This window comes from Eleutherodactylus coqui, chromosome 2 (assembly GCF_035609145.1).
Source record: "Eleutherodactylus coqui strain aEleCoq1 chromosome 2, aEleCoq1.hap1, whole genome shotgun sequence".
NCBI classification, from domain to species: domain Eukaryota; kingdom Metazoa; phylum Chordata; class Amphibia; order Anura; family Eleutherodactylidae; genus Eleutherodactylus; species Eleutherodactylus coqui.
In genome coordinates, this window is record NC_089838.1 from 158,181,941 (window position 1) to 158,206,889 (window position 24,949).

The following is a 24,949-nucleotide window of genomic DNA, read 5'->3' on the forward strand; positions in this document are numbered from 1 at the left end:
ACAGCGGCAAACCGGTGACTGCATTGTATGAAGAAAAGGGTCCAGAGCGACAGATAACAGGTACAGGTTGCGCTAGTTAGCTGTACCTCCTAGATTTCAGAATTTTTAGTTTCCATTTTGTGCACGGAAAACCCCTTTAAACAAGATGAGAATCAATGCTTTATCAGCAATAGAGCCTGAGATGCAGCAAGTTGAAGTTGATATAGCAAGTTGATGTCCGTTTTAGGTGCAAATGTATGTCAATGCATTTTATACAATTATTTCTGTTCGCCACAAAGTGGAGATTTCTGTCAACAGACCACTCAAGGGAACTGCAATCAGTGAGTTGTCTGCTTTCATGAACTATATAGGATTTTGTTGTGCACTTACTTTTCAAGGTGTATTTTATAGGTTGTTGCTTTTTTACATTTCCAACCTAAAACCTCATATGTGGTCTTTCCAGTTCTGGGGATTATATGAAGATATTGTATGTGTATGAGGACATAGGACTAAGTGGCATACTTGAACTCTGAACCTGTTGAACTTTTCTTTTCTAATGTTCTGCATGGGTCACACTTTTAGCCAATAATATAATTGTTTAAATATGTTTTATGGAAAATGATGTGGGGAAGCAAAATGTCATGAAGGTGCCTATGTATATGTAGTGCAGTGAAAGGGTTAAGGAATAGAATAAGACTTGTATATGTGTGCAAGCTGCAGTGAAAAGGGTGACTTCTTCTATATACAGTAATTGTACTTGCTTGTTCAGGTAATATTGTAGGCGATTGTGATGTTCGGTTTATCTGATATGCAGAGAATTAAGAAATATATTATTTATGTGTATTATGAGATCTCTATAATATATGCAAATATCATATTAATACAACCTACAGTCACAGTCTGGGGAAATACTACATTTTTAATATTAAATAAAGATGCAATACTGTAAGCAAGTCTCAGCTTTAGTAGTGTAATTGTCAGTCTGCGTATATTCTGGAGGTAAGGGATGAGAACTTGCCTGGGATGGTTCATTATGCCATCTGCTGGACATTTTGCTTCTGAAATATGATTTGTATGCAGAGTGCATGGAAATTGCCATCATTAAATATTTTACAATACATAAGGTTCATCCAGGTCCCTGGACATAACTGTTCCACAACATTGTTTTCACACGCGCTTACTAATCTCCAGTAAGTATTTAGTGCCTGGGTATTTTGGAAGAAAATTAGATTTTTGTTAAACACTGAAACGAGTACAGTAAAATACAGAGATAATAAGATGGCCTGAACAGTGCCCGGGCCAGCTATCATCAATCGAATAACAACTGTGGCTCTTATTTATGAATATTGGCGTATATTGCACCAATTCTTTTAAGAACTCAACACTGTTAAATTGTGCCAAATTTACAAAAATGGCACACGGACTTGTAAGTTTGGCACAATTTAAACTGCACCAAAAATAGGAAAAAATACACAAAAAATGTGCCGATTTTCATATAGCAGTGCTGTGTACGTCAAAAAATGGCAAAATGAGTGTGTGCCAAATGCCTCTTTCATTAGGTCTTACTAGCACCACTTTTTACCGACCTTTTTTTGTAATAACGCCTAATCCTAGCAGAAGGATTTTTTAGAGGGGAGGAAAATGATGGCCTTGTTGGATCTTGTTGTTGCAAACTATTTGTAAATGTATCTAAAACTCTGTGCATCTTAACTCAGTGATGCTATGGATAAGAACTCTGAAACGGGTAGGCACAAATTTGCAAGATGTTTTTATCCATGAAATTTAAATAAAAGGCTGTTCTTTTTCTGGAATCCACGGAAGTGCTGGAGTTTTGTTTATATTAATTCAGGCGCAGTTTTAGACACAATTCTGTCATAAACATGTTGCTAAATAAGGGCCTGTATGTCTATTGTCGCTCTTCTATTTTTATCTGTTCTAATGGGCAGTTAATGTTGCAATCCAGATGATCAGTTTGAATATTTATGTGAAAAATGGGTAAACATTATAAATAAGGCTGCATCCAGAATATGTTCTCCATTCAGTCTTCCCATCCGAGGGTTCCATCTGACATGCAAAAATTGACATCCGGGTGGAACTCTGGATGGCTCCATAGGCTGTCATTGTAGAAATCTCCATTTCATTGACTTTGACTAGTCTAGGTGTCATGGGATTTGAAAAGGTATAAAACAAATATACAGCAATGCTACAACTCACGAGCTCATGCACATGGCACAGAGACCATACAGCAATGCCTGGAGGTTATATAACTCTCTAGTATGAAGCCACACAGCCTCTGTGTGCTGCCATAGAAGCTCTTTCAGATTGCATATGTATTTCTGCTAGTAGGGTAAATCCACATACGCAGAGTTGGCTGGAGCATGCCCCAGTTTTTTTTACCTTCTTTTAATTTTCTTCATTACTATGGGTTGTAGCTGTTCTAGCATTAATTTTACCATTGCCAATGGCTGACATCATTAAAGGGGTGTTCCTATCTTGGCCAAATATGACCACGATGAGAACAGCGCTGATTTACAAGGTGACAGAAACAGACGATTTTGGTTGAGCTGTACTGTTTCCGAAACTCCTATAGGGGTCAATGAGAATTACACAAACAGTGTAACAGCTATGCTGTTTCAGCGGGTCTTGAGTTACAGAAACAATGTAGATCACTGTGTTATGCTGTTTCTATAACTACTATTAACTTCTATGGGAATTAGAAAAGCAGAGTAGAGCAAGGTGCTATTTTTGACCTTCTGAGCACCCCAGCCACCACAATAAGTGTGCCTGGGTGTGATGGGGACCCTAACTCAAGATAGGCATAGGTCGCAGAGATGGGATCTGAACCTATTGAAATGTTATGCCATATACAGTGACTGTAAATAATTGATCAGCTGATGGATATATACAAACTATAATATACATATATATATGTATGACTCTTCATAATAGTCACTGATGTTTAATATTAAACACTGATATGGCTATCACATCAATTGCATTATTATTACTACAGAACAAGTTATTCTTAATCTTATTAACATGGGGGAACCCTTGAAAAATGTTTTCACTCCCGAAACTATAAGCCATGATTTGTACCTCAAAGATGCTTGGGGTAGTGGGGAGAAGAACTTTATCATCATATATTTAGCAGAGATTTATTGAACGCGTTGCCTGTACACATAGCAAGCATCTATGAGCAGGTTAAGTTTGCCATTCCTGTTAAACATAACTATTGCTGCTGTTGTCTTCTGATGAACCTCTAAGCAATTTGTAAGGAACCCAGAGTTCCAGTGCATGCCGATTCTAGTTTAAAAAAAGAGCACAATTTTATATCTGGGCCTTCAAAATCTGCAACCTCTCCTCCCCATCCCAATTTTATCCATCTCTTAAATTACTCTCTGCCCTGGAGAGCACAAAATATTAGTTTCGGCCAAGCTGACTTTCAGCACAGTAGCAATATGTAGTATTTTAATGTTTAATTAGGGGTACAAAAAAAAATAATCCGATCATCTGGTCAGATTGCACTTGAGTGGCTAGTCATGCAAAAAAATGAAAGCAAGTTGATTATATATGTTCCATTCACACATATACCATAAGATCTGCAGGGACAGATTTAATTGAGTTCATTAATACATGATTTGGAACCGAGCATGTTACCTCTTATTGGATTTATCTTCTTATGACCATGCGTATTATTCAACTTGATTATGAAACATCTTTTGACATTACCAAGATCTTCCAACATAAAATAAGCACAATATGTATTAATTTCACTATTAAATAAACCTATCAATATCTGGCAAATGGGAAACTTGGCACAACATTCTTTGCTTTCTGTTCTATGTTTCTTTAATCCAGTCCCAAGACAGATAATTGTTCCAGTTCTTTTGCTAATAGGTTGTTTTGACATTTGTGTTCTGCAGCATTTTGGATTTTAATGTAGCACAGAATGAGGAAGACATTGATAAATGTGAGCCTTTTTAGTTCAGTGACTCAATGCATTTAAATTGCATGTTGATCAGATTTCTGAATGAGCTTCATATGTCGGTTTATTTTCTACAGATATGGCGATATGGTTCCAAAGACTATAGCTGGGAAGATATTTGGTTCCATATGTTCCCTGAGTGGTGTGTTGGTCATTGCATTACCAGTTCCCGTAATAGTCTCCAACTTCAGCAGGATCTACCACCAGAATCAACGATCAGACAAACGGAAAGCGCAAAAGGTAATAAAGTACACAACCACCATTATTATGCTAGTACCATGCTACATGTGCAGTGCTGGTAGAAGAATTGTTTGAATGTAGTTCAATGTTTGTAGAAGTATGAAAGCTTAGTTTATCAATACAGAAGTTTTGAGTTTGTTATTAATCATATGCTGTGATATCACAATATGTCTTCTGCTATTTTTGATACGACTGCAGGCAGGTTTTGGCCTAGGTGCCTCTACCATATTCGTAGATAGCAGTATTATAAATGGCACATAGCCTATGAAGGGCCCTGTCATAGATTTTGCATGGTCCAGGAGCTTCAAGTTGCGGTTTCTGCAGTAAGTTTTTCATAGTTCACAAAACAAACCTCAAATTCAGCTTTGCTCTTTCTTTATAGCACCTACACCTCCACTCAATTGTAATCATATTCATAGCTTCCAAAATCTAAATAGGAACTACTACTATGTTTTCCATGGCAAATAAAATTTGGGTTGTGTACAACTCCTCTAGATGAGTGTTTCTTAACATTCCTAAGCCAATTACCCCTTACTCAAATTAATGACTGACCCAAGGCTAAAGTTATAATAAAGGATTATAACACAAATGTAATTTACATTAACCATTCGAAAACTTCATCACAAAATATAGACAAATTGAGGAAGTATATCCCACTTGACTGATGTGCTCTGTGGAAAGTTTTTTCCAGGCAAAAATAGAAACAAATTGGAACCCAATCGTTACCAATCTAAAGCCCCATTTAGACACAATGATTATCACTCAAAATTTGCTCAAAAGCCGTCTTTTCAGAGATAATCTTAGTGTCTAAATGTGCCCATCTTTTAGTTTTCTGCCAAATGACGTTTTTCAGTTCTGCAAGCTGTGTTCTGCCAGCAGAGATCTATTAACAGCTGATAACATTGTTACAGCTGTTCTCAGTTCTCACCTTTGCTAGCAGAACAGCTAATTAGCAGGACCACACATTGTGTCTGCTGTCCATGGTGCTGAATTCTCCAAGGGGAGCCCATGGCTGAACAATGGAGCTAATTACAGACCTCAGACCTCCTGCTAGTTCTGTAAAAGCTCCCAGAAGCTCATTTGCATGCAAATTCAGCTGATAAGTACTAATAGCAATTAGTGCCTATTAGTACTTTTATGCAAAATGATCGCTGATCTTTCAATCTTTTCTGTGTAAATGGGCCTTAATATGTTCATTTCCCTTCCAGGCAGCCAATAATTGATGGTATGAGCAAACGCTGTTGTTGTTATGTATACTCATAATGTGTGTAGGGTTGGGTCTACGTGGTGATTTTGACCATTACATAGTTTGTGCAGCCAAAGATCCCAACGTAGCACCTTGTGACCTTGAAATCTTAAAGAAGTCAAAGCAGTCACATTGTAGCTCACAAGTAACCACAACTGTAGCTTACCTTTGGATTCCTTGTGCTCTGAAGGGCGCTGCTAGTTGCCAGTCACTAAACAACCTATTAGATTATTAGGTCGCAGGACTGAACTGCAGTCTTTGGTCGCATAACCTGAGTCCCAACCAAAGTCTCTGTGTAGCCCCGCTGTAATGATAACACTGGTTATTAATCAGGTAAGTCAGTGTGTCAGACATGCTGTTTCTCTTCATATGATCACAATCTATGTGGTAATCAAAAGACCTTATTTCCTGAGAAAAATCATTATGATTATAGCCAAATGTGTATTTATGATTCTACCTTTTTAGATCTGAAGGCTACATTGCCAGCTTGTACTACATGAAGTCTTCACTATAAAACTTTGACATATTATAATATATAATATAATATTATAATAATAATCTTTATTTATATAACGCCAACATATTCTGCAGTGCTTACAAGACGGGGGGGTGGGGGAGGGATAAAAACAAGATCACGGTTACATGTAGTAATCAGTTGATGTAGACAGTAGGGGTGAGGGTCCTGCTCCACCGAGCTTACATACTACAAAAAATGGGGTGATACAGAAGGTAAAAGGGGCTGGAGATGTGCACGGTATGGTGAACTAGAGAGTGTGGGAGGCTAAACACATAGATAATAGTCAAATTGGGCTGTATGGTGGCTGTATCGGTATGACTGCAGGTGTGGGTTGATTATGGCTAGCAGGGATTGCAGTCGGTAGGACAGGGAGCATATTATTAGACGGAGTACAGAGGGTTTGCTTTAGGAGATATGGTATCTCCCTGAAGAGGTGCGTTTTTAGAGCACGCCTGAAGTTTTGTGTGTTGGGGATTGTCCAGATTGTTTAGGGTAGCACGTTCCAGAGGACTGCTGCTGCTCTGGAGAAGTCTTGGAGGCGGGAATGAGAGGTTCGAATTAAAGGGGTACTTAGTCTGATTTCGTTAGCAGAGCAGAGGATGTGGGCTGGGTGGTGAATTGAGATGAGAGAAGCAATGTAGGGCAGCATGGTGCTGTGGAGGGCTTTGTGGATTACTAACAATTAAATAAGCGTTATTTGCTTAACTTAATACTATGTCTGTTTCAGTGCTGCATGGCATAGCAGGATGATGAGGCAAACACTAGAAATAGTCTATCCCACTGCTATTATGACATCACATGTTACCTGCGTTGCACTGCTCTGCTGGCTATCCCTCACTTGCTTAATTCAGTCAGAATCTGTGGAAGCATTTCAACAAATTATAAAGACTATTAGTAGCCAGCAATGTAACCATTCAACCTTATCACTTAGATTTTCTGGACCATAGGTAACTCCTGAACATTGTAGATTTGTGCTTGAAACACTCACAAACAGCAGATACTGTATAGTGGGGAAAACAAATGTCAATTGAAATTTTCCTAGTATAGATGCTGATATGTATAAAAAAAGACCATTTTCAGTTTCGATACATCTCAGAGAACAGAAACAGCAGCACTCTCATCTGTGATCTGTAGCTCAGTCCTATTTACTTAAATAATGTCAAACTGCAACACCAGATACAATGCATTCACAAGACTGGCGCTGTTTCTAGAGAAAACAACAAACCTTCCTTTTTATTCTCAACCAACTTTAAATGGTTACTAACTTTTCAAACAACTTATAACAACTTTTCAAACAACATTTTAAAGCCAATGTAATAACTAGTAAAAGCGCCATTTACTTTATTTACCTAAAATAATGGTTTTGCGCTGAAAAATCACTCTAAAGTGCTGGCCACTAGGAGTCTCTCATCCTTTTAATTTGCTGTCTACTGCCTGCAATTTGAGTGCATGAGCATTCTAAGTAATGTCTAGTGTATATAGCAGTCTATTACAAACACATATTACACTAATCATCCTCCATGGCTGTACAGTGTATACACTAAATGGTTTGTCTAATATAGTATACAGAGTTGAAAGCATCAGCTTTACAACAATCAATAGTTTTTATTAAATTACTTTTACAAAGTTCTTAGCCACCATCATACTGATCTATTAAAGTAAATCTATCACTTATACAGTCAGGCCGCAAGGCTATCGACTGCAGGTCTATGTTGATATCTGATTTTAGGCTGCGTCAATGAACATTTCAGCACAATGCTAAGGTAGAGACACAGTGTATTACAGGAATAAATTGAACAATTACTTTCTCACTTTTAACTAGGAACTCCACTGCTGAGCTAATACATCAGCCATATGAGCAACCAGGGAGTAATTTATGAACAGATCAATTTGCCTTTCTGAAAAACCAGATGTCAAAGTGCTAGCAGTTCATTCTCAGTTTTAACTAAACGGCAAAGCAGAAAAAGGGATAAAATTGAACTCCATGGAAAAAAGAGTCACCTGACATTTCCAGAGAATACACTTCTAATTAATTTTGCTATATCAATTTATTTCTCTTTTGGTTCGAGGCCTGAGAAGTGAAAAATGACATATCTTCTATTGAAGTCTTTAATTAATGTAGATTTCTGCATTACCTGTTATATATATAATTATTGGTGAACATTGGCTCTATGTGACACCTGCAATACATTTACTTTAATTAATGTGGGCAGAAGGTCTTCTTGATTCATGAGTGATGAGTCCCTAGTGTAAAAGTCAAATGATAAAAGGTAGAGGAAACTGATTACAATAGAATCTAATAAAAGTTCTGCAAAGTAGATTTCTGTCCAGTGATTTATGTCCACCAAGTGTTTACATGTATTCCTCCCAATTTTCTTTTTTCAAAATTGTACTTTTACTTTGCTTATTCATTTTCTTATCAACATCAATCTACACGATATTTTAGTATACTTATTTTGAGCTGAGGTGTAATATGAAGTTTCAAACATACATAGTATGTAAAACCGAAAAAGGACACGTCCATCCAGTTCAGCCTATTACCCCACAATTTTGATCCAGAGGAAGTGAAAAAAAACAATCAATGAGATAGAAGCCAATTTTCCCCATTTAAGGGAAAAAAATATTCCTTTCTGACTCCCATCTGGCAATCGGAATAAACCCTTCTTAAGTTGGTAGTGATTACAACATGTAATATTGTAACACTCAAAAAAAGGCGTCCAGACTCCTCTTAAACTCTTTTATCGAGTTTGCCATCACCACGTCCTCAGACAAACAGTTCCAAAGTCTCACTGCTGTTACAGTAAAGAACCCTCTTCTATGTCGGTGTAGAAATCTTCTTTCCTCTAGATTTAGAGGATGCCCCCTTGTTACAGTCACAGTCCTGGGTATAAACAGATGATGTGAGAGCTCTCTGTATTGTCCCCTGATATAGTTATACATAGTTATTATGTCACCCCCCAGTCGTCTTTTTTCTAAACTAAATAACCCAAATTTTGATAACCTCTCTCGATATTGTAATCCACCCATTCCATTAATTACTTTAGGTGCCTGCCTTTGAACTCTTTCGAGCTCTGCTATATCTGTCTTGATTACCAATGCCCAAAACTTATTCCATGTGTGGTCTGACTAGTGATTTGTAAAGAGGAAGAACAATGTTCTCATCATGTGCCTCTAGACCTCTTTTGATGTACCCCATGATCCTATTTGCGTTGGCAGCAGCTGCCTGACACTGGTTGCTCTAGTTAAGTTTAACTAAAATCGCTAACAACCTTTCCATGTCACTGTTACCCAGTGGTTTCCCATTTAGTGTGTAATGGTGACATGTATTTCCTCTGCCCATGTGCATAAGCTTACATTTATCAGTGTTAAACCTCATTTACCACTTGTCTGCCCAAGCTTCAACTTATCCAGATCCACTTGCAACTGCATTCCGTCCTCTCTTGCATTAATTTCATTACATAGATTTGTATCATCTGCAAGTATTGATATATTACTGCACAATCCTTCTACTGGGTCATTAATAAATATATAAAGAATAAAAAGAATAGTGCCCAATACTGCCCCCTATGGTACCCCTCTCGTAACAGTGACAAAATGAGAGTATGTACCATTAATAACCACCCTCTGATTTCCACGACTGAGCCAGTTACTTACCCACTTAAGGCCTTGGTCATACGAGCGTGTTTTCCATGCATGAATAGCCGTGCAAAAAAATATCGCACATCACGTGTAGAAAAATCACATGAACGGGTGCATTTGCACTCGCATGTTCTATCTTTTGCAGGTGCAAGTATTTTGTATGTCTAAAACGGACATGTGAACACTTCATAGGAAACCATTGGTTCTAATAGACGCGATCTTTTGCGTGGAAAACACGCTCGTCTGACCGAGGCCTCACACACATTCTTGCCCAGGCCAAGCATTCTCGTTTAACCCCTCAACGACTGCCCCATCGGGAAACTACATCCTCAGTAAGTGGGCTTTAATCCTAGAGGACGTAGTTTTATGCATCCTCTTTGGATTGATGCCCACTTGCCTGAGGACGTGACAGCTCCATGTTGTCGGTGCCCGCAGGTAGCCGACAGCATGGAGCTGTCATCCCAGGATGCGGGCAGACCCCACCGGCATTGTGATCGGCGCTATCCAATGCATAGCGCCGATCGCAAAAAAGTAAATAAAACAGTGAAAAAAAGTAAAGATTCAGCTGCCCTGATGGATCGGATCCATCAGAGCAGCTGAAAATACTCACGCGGCTTGTCCCCGGTGTCCCCCAGAGATCGGGTCCTCCCGGAGCCCCCGGTAAATTTTAAATCTCCTGGCTCCCGGCTCCTGAAGGTAGCCGGGAACCAGGAGGTGTTACCGGGGACCGCTGTGAGCGGTCCCCGGGGCACGCGATCGCCACTATGCATTGGATAGCGGCGATCGCGAAAAAGTTAAAAAAAAGTTTAAAAAAAAGTCAGTTTCACCTCCCCTCATGGATCGGATCCATGAGGGGAGGTGAAAATACTTACCTAAGTCCTCCCCGATGTCCCGGGACCCGAATCCCCGTCTGCGCATGCGCGCCCGATGATTGACATCGGGCTCGTGCTCAGACGGGCTCGAGCCCCGGGAAATTTAAAATCCCTCTGCTCTTGGCTGCCATGTGTAGCCAAGAGCAGAGGGATGTCACTGGGGACATGATCACTGTCATCCAATGGATGACAGTGATCATGTAAAGTTAAAAAAACCTGTAAAAAGTGAAAAAAAAGTGTAAAAGTAAAAAAAAAAAGGTTTAAAAAAGCTTAAAAAGCTTGCGTTTCATCTCCCCCCACAGATCATATCCGTGAGGTAGGATGAAATGACATACCTAAGGCCCCCGGATTTATCCGCGGACCTTACCCCAGCTTCTGCGCACGCGCCCATCGCCAAAATGGCGGACGCATGCGCAAAATAATAATTGAAAATCTTCCTGCTCCTGGCTACAAAACTTAGCCAAGAGCCTGGAGATGTCACGGAGAGCCGCGGTGAGCGGTTCCTCGTCACGTGTTCGCCGTTATCCAATGGATAATGGCGAACACGTAAAAGTAAAAAAAAGGTGAAGCTTCATCTCCCCTCACCGATGCGATCGGTGAGAGGAGATGAAACTTTTTACCGGAGGCCTCCGTATTCGCACCCCGATGCGATCTTCTCCCGTGAACTTTCCCGGATCCTGGGCATGTGACCGCTGGCAAAACACCGGACACATGCGCAGGAGTCGGGGATCCCAGGAAACGTAAAATCTCCTTGCTCGCCGAGAGCCCGGAGCAGTGACGGGTGGCCTCGTTGAGCGGTCGCCGGTCATGTGATAAAAAGGTAGCGATCTACCTTAGGCCGGTCTCACATGACCGGATAGGAATTACGGATTCCGCATACGTCTGATCCGCGGTAATACGCAGATCAATCGCATTGGATTACACAATTCCGCTCACATTAGCGGGTCGGAATTGCGTGATCCACTCGCAGAAAAGAAAACGCAGCAGGTTCTATTTTACCGCGGATATCTGCAACATAGAGCCTATTGTGCTCCGTGGTCGCGGATATACCCGCAGCCCATACGCAACTACCTTGTATACGGGCTGCGGGTACCCGCGTCATCGCTAAGCGACGGTGCGGGAAATACAAACAAAAAAAAGGTACTGCTTATGACCGCCTGTGTGAGTAGGCAGTTATGCGCAGTACATTACGCGGCCGTACGCAGGGTCACAGCCGGGCTCACAGATGGGATCCGCTGCGGGCCTCCACAAGCAGATTCCACCTACGGCTGCGTGAGCCCGGCGTTATTCAGACCGCTACCTGTAATCCGTAATTTACAAGAAGCCCTGGGAACGCCCGCCTTCCTGCAGCCCCAGGAGCACCTTGTTGAGCGTCTTCTGTGCGAGACCGCCACACCTCATCAAGTTTACGGAGACTCACAGAGCGCCACTTTTTACACCCCATACCCACCACTGAGGTCACGAAATACCCCCAAAAAGCATGGGAGGAGGAGGGATGCCTGGTATTATTACCTCATGTACGCATCCCAACCAGCCTCCGTAATTACCCCTGTCTTCGGAAATACCACACAGTTCACATTATTACTTTTATCTAAGATTTGGGGAACGCCGAAAAGGGCGCGGAGTGTGTGACTGTGTGTGGGGGGGGCAGGGGGGATATTTTTAGGGAGTCAATTTTTATTCCGTACAAATGAACAATGGGGCCTGGGATTTATTCAGTTGTGTCCTGCAATCCAACGGGTGTTCCCTCCATTATGGGCCTAACCATGTGTCCTATAAGTAGATTAGGGCCACAATGGGTATGTTTTTGAACACAGGACAAACGGGGGTATCCATTTTGGGGTGAACGTCTTCATTCCTATGTACACTGTACAAAAAAAACACTATTTAAATTGACAAAATTGCCAAAAAAAATGAAAATTGTAATTTTTTCCTTCTGCTTTGCTTAGATTTATTCAAATACTGGGGGGTCAAAATACACAATACACACCTAGATGAATTCATTAAGGGGTCTAGTTTTCTAAAATGGGGTCATTTGTGGGGGTTCTCTATCGTTTTGGCCGCTCAATGGCTCTATAAGTGGGCGATGGGGCCTGGAATTTATTCCGTTGTACCCTGAAATCAAACGGGTGCTCCTTCCATTATAGGCCTAGCCATGTGTCCTTTAAGTAGATTAGGGCCACAAGGGGTATGTATCTGAACACAGGACAAACAGGGGTATCCATTTTGGGGGGAAAGTCTTCATTCCTATGTACATTGTACAAAAAAACCTGTTTTTAAATTGACACAACGGCCAAAAAAATAAAAATTGTAATTTTTTTTCTACTGCTTTGCTTAGATTTATTCAAAAATTGTAGGGTAAAAATACACAGTACACCCCTAGATGAATTCGTTAAGGGGTCTAGTTTTCAAAATGGGGTCATTTGGGGGGGTTCTCTGTCGTTTTGGCCGCTCAAGGGCTTTACAAGTGGGCAATGGGGCCTAAATCACCTTCATGCTAAATTTCTGTTCTGAAAGCCACCGACTACTTCTTTCATTTTGCGCCCCGTTGTGCATCCAGACAAAAGATTAGGGCCACAATGGGTATGTCTCGGAACACGGAACAAACAGGGTTATCCATTTTGTGGTGCAAGGCTTCATTCATGTGTGTGTTGCACCAAAAAAGTAGTTTTTAAACCGACAGAATTGCCAAAAAAACGAAAATCACATTTTTTTTCCTTTTGCTTTGCTTGAATTCATTCAAAAACTGTGGGGTCAAAATGGGCCATACACCCCTAGATAAAATCATTAAGGGGTCTAGTTTTCAAAATGGGGTCATTTGTGGGGGTTCTCTTTGGTTTTGGCTGCTCAAGAGCTCTACAAAAGTGCTATGGGCCTAAAATGCCTTCAAGCAAGATTTATGTTCTGAAAGACACCGACTACTCCTTTCATTTTGGGTCCCGTTGTGCATCCAGACATAAGATTAGGGCCACAATGGGTATGTTTCTAAACACGGGAAAAAAGGGGGTATCCATTTTGGGGTGTAAATCCTCATTTTCATGGGCACTATAGGAAAAAAATATGTCTTTAAAATGACATATTTGCAAAAAATATGAATTTTTTTTTTTCTCCTCTAAATTGAATTAATTCCTGAAAAAAACTGGTACGGTCAAAATACTCATGACCCCTCTCAGTGAACACACTAAGGGGTGTAGTTTTTAAAATGGGGTCATTTGGGGGGGTATCTATTATTCTGACATTCATGAGCCTTTGCAAACTTGGCTTGGTGCAGGAAAACAAAGTGTTCCTCAAAATGCTGAAAAGTAATGTTAAATTTGTACGCCCTATAAATGGTTAAAAAAAAACACAAAAGTTTTTCAAGTGTGCATTCAGAATAAAGTAAACAGATGGAAATATATATCTTATCAAAAATTTGTACAGAATGTTTGGACATATTTGAGATATTACAGTTGAAAATGTGAAACAATGACAATTTTTTCAAAATTTTTCCAATATTGGTACTTTTAATAAATATACACAAATTATATCGGTCTCTTTTTACAACAAAAATGAAGTACAACATGTGGCGAAAAAACAATGTCAGAATCACTTGGATATGTAAAGCCTTTACGGAGTTATGCTACGTTGAACGACGCATGTCAGATTTCCAAAATTTGGCTCCGTCACTAAGGCGCAAACAGGCTTCGTCACTAAGGGGTTAATATACCAACCTTTTATGCGGCACAGTATCAAACACTTTGGGAAATGCCAGATACACAAGATACAATGACTCTCCCCGATCCAGTCTAGAACTTACCTCCTCATAGAAGCTCATCAGATTGGTTTGACAAGAGCGATCTCTCATAAACCCATGCTGATACAGAGTTATACGGCTATTTTCCTTGAGGTACTCCAGGATAGCATCTCTTAGAAACCCTTCAAACCTTTTACCCACAATAGAAGTAAGACTTACCAGCCTGTAGTTTCAAAGTTCACTTTTTAACCCCTTTCTGAACATCGGTACCACATTAGCTATGCGCCAATCCAGTGGATTAGACCCCCATCACTATTGAGTCCTTAAATATAAGAAACAATGGTCTGTCTATCACATTACTCAATTCCCTTAAAACCTAGGGGTATATGCACTTTTTTCTGTGTTAGACTGACGACATTTAGGCTGGGTTCACACAGGGCGGATTCCCGACGGAAATCCCGCGGTTTGGCCGCAGTGGAAAACCGCGAGATTTCCGCTGGGAGAACCGCTGCTTCAAAACCCGCGGCAGTTTTGAAGCGGCCCGGCCGCTCGCTCTACCGCTGCAGCCGGTGCTCCCATAGAGGAGAGCGTGGCCGCAGCGGGGAAAAAAAATGAACATGCTGCGGCTTCTGCCAGCTTGGCTGCAGCGGATTTGCCGTCCCGTGTGGACGAGATTTCTAAGAAATCTCATCCACATGGCTGGCTAATCCCGGGATTAGCGGCCGTATGCGGATTTGCCACGGCGACATTCCGCACGGAATTTCTGCGGCAAATCCGCCCCGTGTAAACCCAGCCTTAATGGATAGTTTTGTTTATCACTCTCCATCTCAACTGACATTTAATTTTCCTCTGTAATACACTGTAGAAAAAGCTATTTATTAGATTTTCTTTCTCCTCATCACCCTCTACAATTTTTCATGCAATATTTATTAAGGGGGCCAACACTTTCAGGATTAATCTTTTTACTACATATATACCCTGATATATATATATATTGTAGCACAGCGGGGTTAAAGAGCACTCCAAACTGTCACTTTTCTTCTTGTTAGGTTTATTTACACAGTCTTTAACAGAAACATAAATAACTGGGTCTCCAGATAAATGGTAAATGATAGCAACAAACAAAGTCTCTGTTCAGGTTTAACCCTCCTCAGTCCGGAGGTGACACAGGTAAATCCTCAGCTGAGGAAACCATACAAGTCCATTGAGGTGCACAGACCTGTGGATGTCCAGAGCGCAGCTGGTCCTTATGCCTTCAGTCTCTCAGGCTCTAGTCCAAGGGCAGGCGTATCCCCTCCAGGGGTCCTGCTGCAACCAGGTAGCGCCTCGTCCACAGCGCCTCTCTGTTCACAGTGGAAGTCACAGAGTACTTGCAGCCTGTATCTCCCAGGCGCACACACCTCCCTCTACCTTCCACCTGTCTCCTTAAATGGCATGCTGGACAGGTGGTAAGATCTGGCCTGGAGTGAAAGAGGACCGGACTACCTCACAGAGGCTAATAACCTCCGTGACACATACCTTCCACTCCAGACCATTCCTCTTACCCTGTTACATACCTCCCCCCTCTGCCCCAGGCCATCCGGCTGCGCACCAACTTCCACTGAACAATAAATTCTAGACAGGACATCTGCATTACAATGTAATTTTCCCGGCCTATGTTCCACTTCAAAGTCAAATTCTTGCAACCTTAAGAACCATCTTGTCACCCTGGCATTATTCCCTTTATTTTTATACATCCATTTCAAGGGAGCATGGTCTGAGATTAGTTTAAATTTCCTCCCCAGGAGGTAGTACCTTAGGGAGTCTAATGCCCATTTTACCGCTAACCCTTCCTTCTCAACTATGGCGTAATTTTTTTATAAGGGGACATTTTTCTGCTTAAGAACAGCACGGGATGCTCTTCTCCTCTTTTCTTTTAGTCTCCATTAGCCACGCCATCTGATGAGTCAGCAATTGATTTGTTTCTTGCTGCAGACACAATGCTTTCTGCTGCTGTGTGCTAGTTGCTGCTAGCTGTTTTATTAACTCCTCCATGGCTATGGCAACAGTTTTTTTTTTCTCAGGGAGTCTCCTAATGCCAGCGGATCCTCCACCACTTGTAGCACAGCGGGGGTTAAAGAGCACTCCAAACCGTCACTTTTCTTCTTGTAAGGTTTATTTACACAGTCTTTAACAGAAACATATATAACTGGGTCTCCAGATAAATGGTAATTGGTAAATGATAGCAACAAACAAAGTCTCTGTTCAGGTTTAACCCTCCTCAGTCCGGAGGTGACACAGGTAAATCCTCAGCTGAGGAGACCATACAAGTCCATTGAGGTGCACAGACCTGTGGATGTCCAGAGCGCAGCTGGTCCTTATGCCTTCAGTCTCTCAGTCTCTAGTTCAAGGGCAGGCGTATCCCCTCCAGGGGTCATGCTGCAACCAGGTAGCGCCTCGTCCACAGCGCCTCTCTGTTCACAGTGGAAGTCACAGAGTACTTGCAGCCTGTATCTCCCAGGCGCACACACCTCCCTCTACCTTCCACCTGTCTCCTTAAATGGCATGCTGGACAGGTGGTAAGATCTGGCCTGGAGTGAAAGAGGACCGGACTACCTCACAGAGGCTAATAACCTCCGTGACACATACCTTCCACTCCAGACCATTCCTCTTACCCTGTTACATACCTCCCCCCTCTGCCCCAGGCCATCCGGCTGGGCACCAACTTCCACTGAACAATAAATTCTAGACAGGACATCTGCATTACAATGTAATTTTCCCGGCCTATGTTCCACTTCAAAGTCAAATTCTTGCAACCTTAAGAACCATCTTGTCACCCTGGCATTATTCCCTTTATTTTTATACATCCATTTCAAGGGAGCATGGTCTGAGATTAGTTTAAATTTCCTCCCCAGGAGGTAGTACCTTAGGGAGTCTAATGCCCATTTTACCGCTAACCCTTCCTTCTCAACTATGGCGTAATTTTTTTATAAGGGGACATTTTTCTGCTTAAGAACAGCACGGGATGCTCTTCTCCTCTTTTCTTTTAGTCTCCATTAGCCACGCCATCTGATGAGTCAGCAATTGATTTGTTTCTTGCTGCAGACACAATGCTTTCTGCTGCTGTGTGCTAGTTGCTGCTAGCTGTTTTATTAACTCCTCCATGGCTATGGCAACAGTTTTTTTTTTCTCAGGGAGTCTCCTAATGCCAGCGGATCCTCCACCACTTGTAGCACAGCGGGGGTTAAAGAGCACTCCAAACCGTCACTTTTCTTCTTGTAAGGTTTATTTACACAGTCTTTAACAGAAACATATATAACTGGGTCTCCAGATAAATGGTAATTGGTAAATGATAGCAACAAACAAAGTCTCTGTTCAGGTTTAACCCTCCTCAGGCCGGAGGTGACACAGGTAAATCCTCAGCTGAGGAGACCATACAAGTCCATTGAGGTGCACAGACCTGTGGATGTCCAGAGCGCAGCTGGTCCTTATGCCTTCAGTCTCTCAGTCTCTAGTTCAAGGGCAGGCGTATCCCCTCCAGGGGTCATGCTGCAACCAGGTAGCGCCTCGTCCACAGCGCCTCTCTGTTCACAGTGGAAGTCACAGAGTACTTGCAGCCTGTATCTCCCAGGCGCACACACCTCCCTCTACCTTCCACCTGTCTCCTTAAATGGCATGCTGGACAGGTGGTAAGATCTGGCCTGGAGTGAAAGAGGACCGGACTACCTCACAGAGGCTAATAACCTCTGTGACTCATACCTTCCACTCCAGACCATTCCTCTTACCCTGTTACTATATATATATATATATATATATATATATATATATATATATATATATATATATATATATTCTAATTTAAAATCTGTTGCAGGTTTTCTAAACTATCGTTTTCTATTTATAATTATGGTGCCATGTGGTAGTGTGGCTTTTGGGCTATCCTGCCTTCTGGGCTGAGGTACATCTGTTACCTCTGAGCCCCTATAGTTATGACCCTGATTTCTGGTCTTATATTATAGTCACATCTAGTGATGGATTTTCAGATACACTTTATTGTAGGAGAAATTTAGTTTGGAATGAGAACTTGGTTCTATTGTCTATGTTTCGAATAATTAAATTAACCTCCAAAGAAATATAAAAGCAAAATGGTATTAGTACAGTTTGGAGTTCTGTTAGATTTGTAGCTGGGTAAAATCGAAATTGGTTAATAATGGGGAAATATATATACAAACTTGAAATTTGGCATGACCATTTTTTAAGTCGTCAATAGGAAAAGTAAAGGGGTCACAACTTGATTAATCTATTCTAAGCACAAAAGTAAGTGACCCCCTATGTAATGTAACTAATAACACACATCTGTACTGCACAAACTTGAAATTTGGCATAACCATTCTTTAGGTCCTAAATAGGAAAAGTTAAGGATTCACAACTTCAATATTTAACTGTGCAAAAATCTGCGATGCATGAGATAGTTCTTTTCTCAGAAAACATAAAGCCTAGGGAAATGATTTCTATACTGAGGAGAATCTACTTCACCCCTATCTGTATATACTGAGGAGAATCTACCTCACCCCTATCTGTATATGCTGAGGAGAGTCTAACTGACCAAATTAACTCAGGCGAAGATGGGTATTTTAGCTAGTTTGGTATATTATCTAGTGGCTGTATTACTGAAACTCACTAATTTGCATAATGCTAATGGAGAATTCCATATCAGTTCATAGTTATTTATTTGCTCTTGAGAGATCATAATAACAATTGCCCATTGTACAAATCACAGTGGTATGAAGTATCTATATGGTCAGAACTAAGGCCGTCACAGATATAGAAAATTAAAAATATAGCTTTATTAGGAATTCGTTTAAAAAGTCAGGGCCAACCCAACAAACAAATACATAAAACATATAGTGACAGGACAGACAAACAAAGAAAGATCTAGGAAAGGTGGGGGAGAGGGTTATGTATTTCGAGCTCCCTCCCGACCTTAGCCAGGATCCTCAAGAGTCCCTCATAGTTCAATTGCAGGGGCAGATAGAAACCCCTATTAAGGTGAGTATTATATACCACCCTAGGTGTTAAATGATATACACGTGCTTCCAAGGGAGATTCTGTTGTGCAGTAGAGATATTCGTATCGCACAGGTCAATCAACACACTACTCCTTTTGGGACTCTTGTAATTTTTAATCTTTCAAACCAATGTGCTATGGTGTTTTGTTTTCACTGTTTTCGAGTTTTTCATTTATATCGCTCACTCTTAGGGTGTAATGTGATACAGTATTCCTATATACTGTTACCCAATACGATGATGTATTTTTTGCTCATTTTTTGCTCGACGCTAGAGATGAGCGAACGTACTCGTCCGAGCTTGATATTCGTGCGAATATTAGGGTGTTCGGGATGCTCGTTACTCGTAACGAGTACCACGCGGTGTTCCGGTTACTTTCAGTTTCCTCTCTGAGACGTTAGCGCGCTTTTCTGGCCAATTGAAAGACAGGGAAGGCATTACAACTTCCCCCTGTGACGTTCAAGCCCTATACCACCCCCTGCTGTGAGTGGCTGGGGAGATCTGATGTCACCCGAGTATAAAAATCGGCCCCTCCCGCGGCTCGCCTCAGATGCCTTGTGAGTTAGCTGAGGGACAGTGGTATCGTGCTGGAGCTGCTGTAGGGAGAGCGTTAGGAGTTAGTGTAGGCTTCAAGAACCCCAACGGTCCTTCTCAGGGCCACATCTAATAGTGTGCAGTACTGTGTTAGCACTGTATTTTATTTTATTTTTTTCAAAATTGGATCTGCAGAGCATTACGCCCTGCAATAGGGACAGAAGTGGTGGTTAGGCAGGGAGAGTGTTAGCAGTGAGTGTAGGCTTCAAGAACCCCAACGGTCCTTTCTAGGGCCACATCTATCCGTGTGCAGTACTGTCCAGGCTGCTGTTAGCAGTGTTGCATATTTTTTTTTCTTCTCAAAACCGGCTGTGCAGACCATTACACCAGGCATTAATACTACAGGGATAGAATTGTGTAGGCAGGGCCAGAAGACATACATTATTCATTGAATAGACGCAGTGTGGCTTGTCCTTTGAAAAACAAGGGAAAAAATTCTATTTCGCCTGCCTCTGACAGTCCTCAGGGCTCTGGGTACGTGTGTGCTGCGTGCAGAACGTTAAAAAAAATCAGCCGCAGCCAGCTACGTTTTACTGCAGGCTTGCGCCAATTTTTTTCCTGCATGGGAAATCCCTGATCTGCTGGAGCGAATAACTTTGCATCAATGCAGTTCTCTGACACATTTGCAGGGCCACAACACAGTTATTAAACTTAGTAGTATTCATTGAATACACGCAGTGTGGCTTGTCCTTTGAAAAACAAGGGAAAAAATTCTATTTTGGCTGCAGGCTTGCGCCAATTTCTTTCCTGCATGGGAAATCCCTGATCTGCTGTAGCGAATAACTTTGCATCACTGCAGTTCTCTGACACATTTGCAGGGCAACAACACAGTTATTAAACTTAGTAGTATTCATTGAATACACGCAGTGTGGCTTGTCCTTTGAAAAACAAGGGAAAAAATTCTATTTGGCTGCAGGCTTGCGCCACTTTTTTTCCTGCCTGGGAAATCAAATCACTGGTAATACACCATGCTGAGGGGTAGGGGTAGGCCTATAGGAAGTGGACGCGGGCGAGGACGCGGAGGCCCAAGTCAGGGTGTGGGCACAGGCCGAGCCAGTGCAGTGGCCAGGGGTAGAGGCAGGGCCAGACCGAATAATCCACCAACTGTTTCCCAAAGCGCCCCCTCGCGCCATGCCACCCTGCACAGGTCAAGGTGCTCTACGGTGTGGCAGTTTTTCACAGAGACGCCTGACGACCGACGAACAGTGGTGTGCAACCTTTGTCGCGCCAAGATCAGCTGGGGAGGCACCACCAACAGCATGCGCAGGCATATGATGGCCAAGCACCCCACAAGGTGGGACGATGCCCGTTCACCGCCTCCGGTTTGCACCACTGCCTCTCCCCCTGTGCCCCAACCTGCCACTGAGATCCAACCCCCCTCTGAGGACACAGGCACTACCGTCTCCTGGCCTGCACCCACACCCTCACCTCCGCTGTCCTCGGCCCCATCCAGCAATGTCTCTCAGCGTAGCGTCCAGACGTCGCTAGCGCCACAGTTTGAGCGGAAGCGCAAGTACGACGCCACGCACCCGCACGCTCAAGCTTTAAACGTGCACATTGCAAAATTGATCAGCCTAGAGATGCTGCCGTATAGGCTTGTGGAAACGGAGGCTTTCAAAAGCATGATGGCGGCGGCTGCCCCGCGCTACTCGGTTCCCAGTCGCCACTACTTTTCCCGATGTGCCGTCCCAGGCCTGCACGACCACGTCTCCCGCAACATTGTACGCGCCGTCACCAACGCGGTTACTGCCAAGGTCCACTTAACAACAGACACGTGGACAAGCACAGGCGGGCAGGGCCACTATATCTCCCTGACGGCACATTGGGTGAATTTAGTGGAGACTGGGACAGAGTCCGAGCCTGGGACCGCTCACGTCCTACCCACCCCCCGAATTGCGTGCCCCAGCTCGGTGGTGGTATCTGCGGGGGTGTATGCTTCCTCCACTAAAGCACCCTCCTCCTCCTCCTCCTCCTCCAACGCAACCTCAGCACGTCGCCAGCAGTCGGTCTCACGCGGCGTGGCAGCACAGCGGTGGGCAAGCGTCAGCAGGCCGTGCTGAAACTACTCAGCTTAGGAGAGAAGAGGCACACGGCCCACGAACTGCTGCAGGGTCTGACAGTGCAGACCGACCGCTGGCTTGCGCCCCTGAGCCTCCAACCGGGCATGGTCGTGTGTGACAACGGCCGTAAGCTGGTGGCGGCTCTGCAGCTCGGCAGCCTCACGCACGAGCCTGGCCTATGTCTTTAATTTGGTGGTTCAGCGCTTTCTGAAAAGCTACCCCCACTTGTTATACCTGCTCGGAAAGGTGCGCCAGCTCTGCGCACATTTCCGCAAATCCCACACGCACGCTGCCACCCTGCGGACACTGCAACATCGGTTTAATCTGCCAGTGCACTGACTGCTGTGCGACGTGCCCACACAGTGGAACTCTACGCTCCACATGTTGGCCAGACTCTATGAGCCTCCAACCGGGCATGGTCGTGTGTGACAACGGCCGTAAGCTGGTGGCGGCTCTGCAGCTCGGCAGCCTCACGCACATGCCATGCCTGGCCCATGTCTTTAATTTGGTGGTTCAGCGCTTTCTGAAAAGCTACCCCCACTTGTCATACCTGCTCGGAAAGGTGCGCCAGCTCTGCGCACATTTCCGCAAATCCCACACGCACGCTGCCACCCTGCGGACACTGCAACATCGGTTTAATCTGCCAGTGCACCGTCTGCTGTGCGACGTGCCCACACAGTGGAACTCTACGCTCCACATGTTGGCCAGACTCTATGAGCAGCGTAGAGCTATAGTGGAATACCAACTCCAACTTGCGCGGCGCAGTGTGAGTCAGCCTCCTCAATTATTTACAGAAGAGTGGCCCTGGTTGGCAGCCATCTGCCAGGTCCTTGGAAAATTTGAGGAGTCTACCCAGGTGGTGAGCGGCGATGCTGCAATCATTAGCGTCACCATTCCTCTGCTATGCATCTTGAGAAGTTCCCTGCAAAGCATAAAGGCAGACGCTTTGCGCTCGGAAACAGAGCCGGGGGAAGACAGTATGTCGCTGGATAGTCAGAGCACCCTCCTGTCTATATCTCAGCGCGTTCAGGAGGAGGAGGAGCATGAGGAGGATGAGGAGGAGGGGGAACAGACAGATTGGCCCACTGCTGACGGTACCCATGCTGCTTGCCTGTCATCCTTTCAGCGTGTATGGCCTGAGGAGGAGGAAGAGGAGGAGGAGGAGGATCCTGAAAGTGATCTTCCTAGTGAAGACAGCCATGTGTTGCGTACAGGTACCCTGGCACACATGGCTGACTTCATGTTAGGATGCCTTTCTCGTGACCCTCGCGTTACACGCATTCTGGCCACTACGGATTACTGGGTGTACACACTGCTCGACCCACGGTATAAGGAGAGCCTTTGTACTCTCATTCCCGAAGAGGAAAGGGGCTCGAGAATGATGCTATACCACAGGGCGCTGGTGGACAAACTGATGGTAAACTCCCATCCGACAGCGCTAGTGGCAGAAGGCGCAGTTCCGAGGGCCAGGTAGCAGGGGAGGCACAGAGATCATGCAGCATGTACAGCGCAGGCAGGGGAACATTCTCCAAGGCCTTTGCCAGCTTTATGGCTCCCCAGCAAGACTGTGTCACCGCTCCCCAGTCAAGGCTGAGTCTGCGGGAGAACTGTAAAAGGATGGTGAGGGAGTACGTAGCCGATCGCACAACCGTCCTCCGTAACGCCTCTGCCACCTACAACTACTGGGTGTCGAAGCTGGACACGTGGCCTGAACTCGCACTGTATGCCCTGGAGGTGCTTGCTTGTCCTGCGGCTAGCGTCTTGTCAGAGAGTGTGTTTAGTGTGGCTGGGGGAATCATCACGGATAAGCGTACCCACCTGTCAACCGACAGTGCCGACAGGCTTACACTCATCAAGATGAACAAAGCCTGGATTTCCCCAGACTTCTCTTCTGCACCAGCGGACAGCAGCGATACCTAAGCAATACGTATTATGCACCCGCGGATGGAAGCTACGTTCTCTCTCACCATCCAAAACGGGGACATTTCTGCTTCATCAATCTGTGTCTAATATTCCTCCTCCTCCTCCTGCTCCTCCTCCTGAAACCTCACGTAATCACGCTGAACGGGCAATTTTTCTTAGGGCCACCAGGCTCACTCATCTAATTTTTCTAAACAATTTTTATATGTTTCAATGCTCTTAAAAGCGTTGAAACTTTAACTTGAACCAATTTTTAGTTAAACTGGGCTGCCTCTAGGCCTAGTTACCACTTAAGCCACATTAACCAAAGCGATTAATGGGTTTCACCTGCCATCTTGGTTGGGCATGGCCAATTTTTACTGAGGTACATTAGTACTGTTGGTACACCAATGTTTTGGGGCCCTCACCTACAGTGTAATCATAGCAATTTGTATGTTCTTCGCCTGCACTCATGGTACAGAAGTGTGTGTGGGGTTGGCCTACACTTTAGCTACATAAATGTAACTTGGGCCTTGGCTATACTGCAGCTACTGAAATGGAACTAAGACTGCGCTCCCACTATACTGCTGCTTCGGAATTGTTCCTGGGGCCTGTGTAGGCTGCTACAATGACTTAAATGGAACTAAGACTATGCTCCTCCTATACTGCTGCTTCGGAATTGTTCCTGGGGCCTGTGTAGGCTGCTACTATTACTGAAATGGAACTAAGACTGTGCTCCCCCTATAATGCTGCTAGTGATATGTTAGTGGGGCCTGTCGCTAATGCTACTGCTGAAATGCTACTAATTCTGGGCTCTGCCTATACCGCTGCTAATGGTATGTCTCTGGGGTGTGGAAACAGAGGCTTCCCAAAGACATGATGGCGGCGAGGCCATTTCCCACCAACGCTGTTACTGTTAAGGTGCATATAACCACGGACACGTGGAGAGGACACGTAGTGCCTCCAAAACATCCCCCGCCACGGCCCACTTAATCCTGGCCACATTCCGAAAACCAACAAAATAAAACCGTGCTACTAGGTCCGCAGTCACCACCACATTACCACCAACGCGGTTACTGTTAAGGTACATATTACCAGTCTGACTGGGGCATACAGTGTTGGCCGGAGCCCACCTGCATT

At 43.7% G+C, this 24,949-nt stretch overlaps 1 protein-coding gene across 3 annotated transcripts in view; it reads left to right on the forward strand.

Moving 5' to 3' along the window:
- KCND2 (potassium voltage-gated channel subfamily D member 2) overlaps positions 1-24,949 on the forward strand; it is a 432,713-nt gene that overhangs the window by 336,678 nt on the left and 71,086 nt on the right. For all 3 annotated transcript variants that reach the window (XM_066591825.1, XM_066591827.1, XM_066591826.1), the window contains exon 2: positions 4,042-4,204. In XM_066591825.1, coding sequence (XP_066447922.1) covers positions 4,042-4,204 — 163 coding nt within the window. The remainder of the gene's footprint in view (positions 1-4,041; positions 4,205-24,949) is intronic.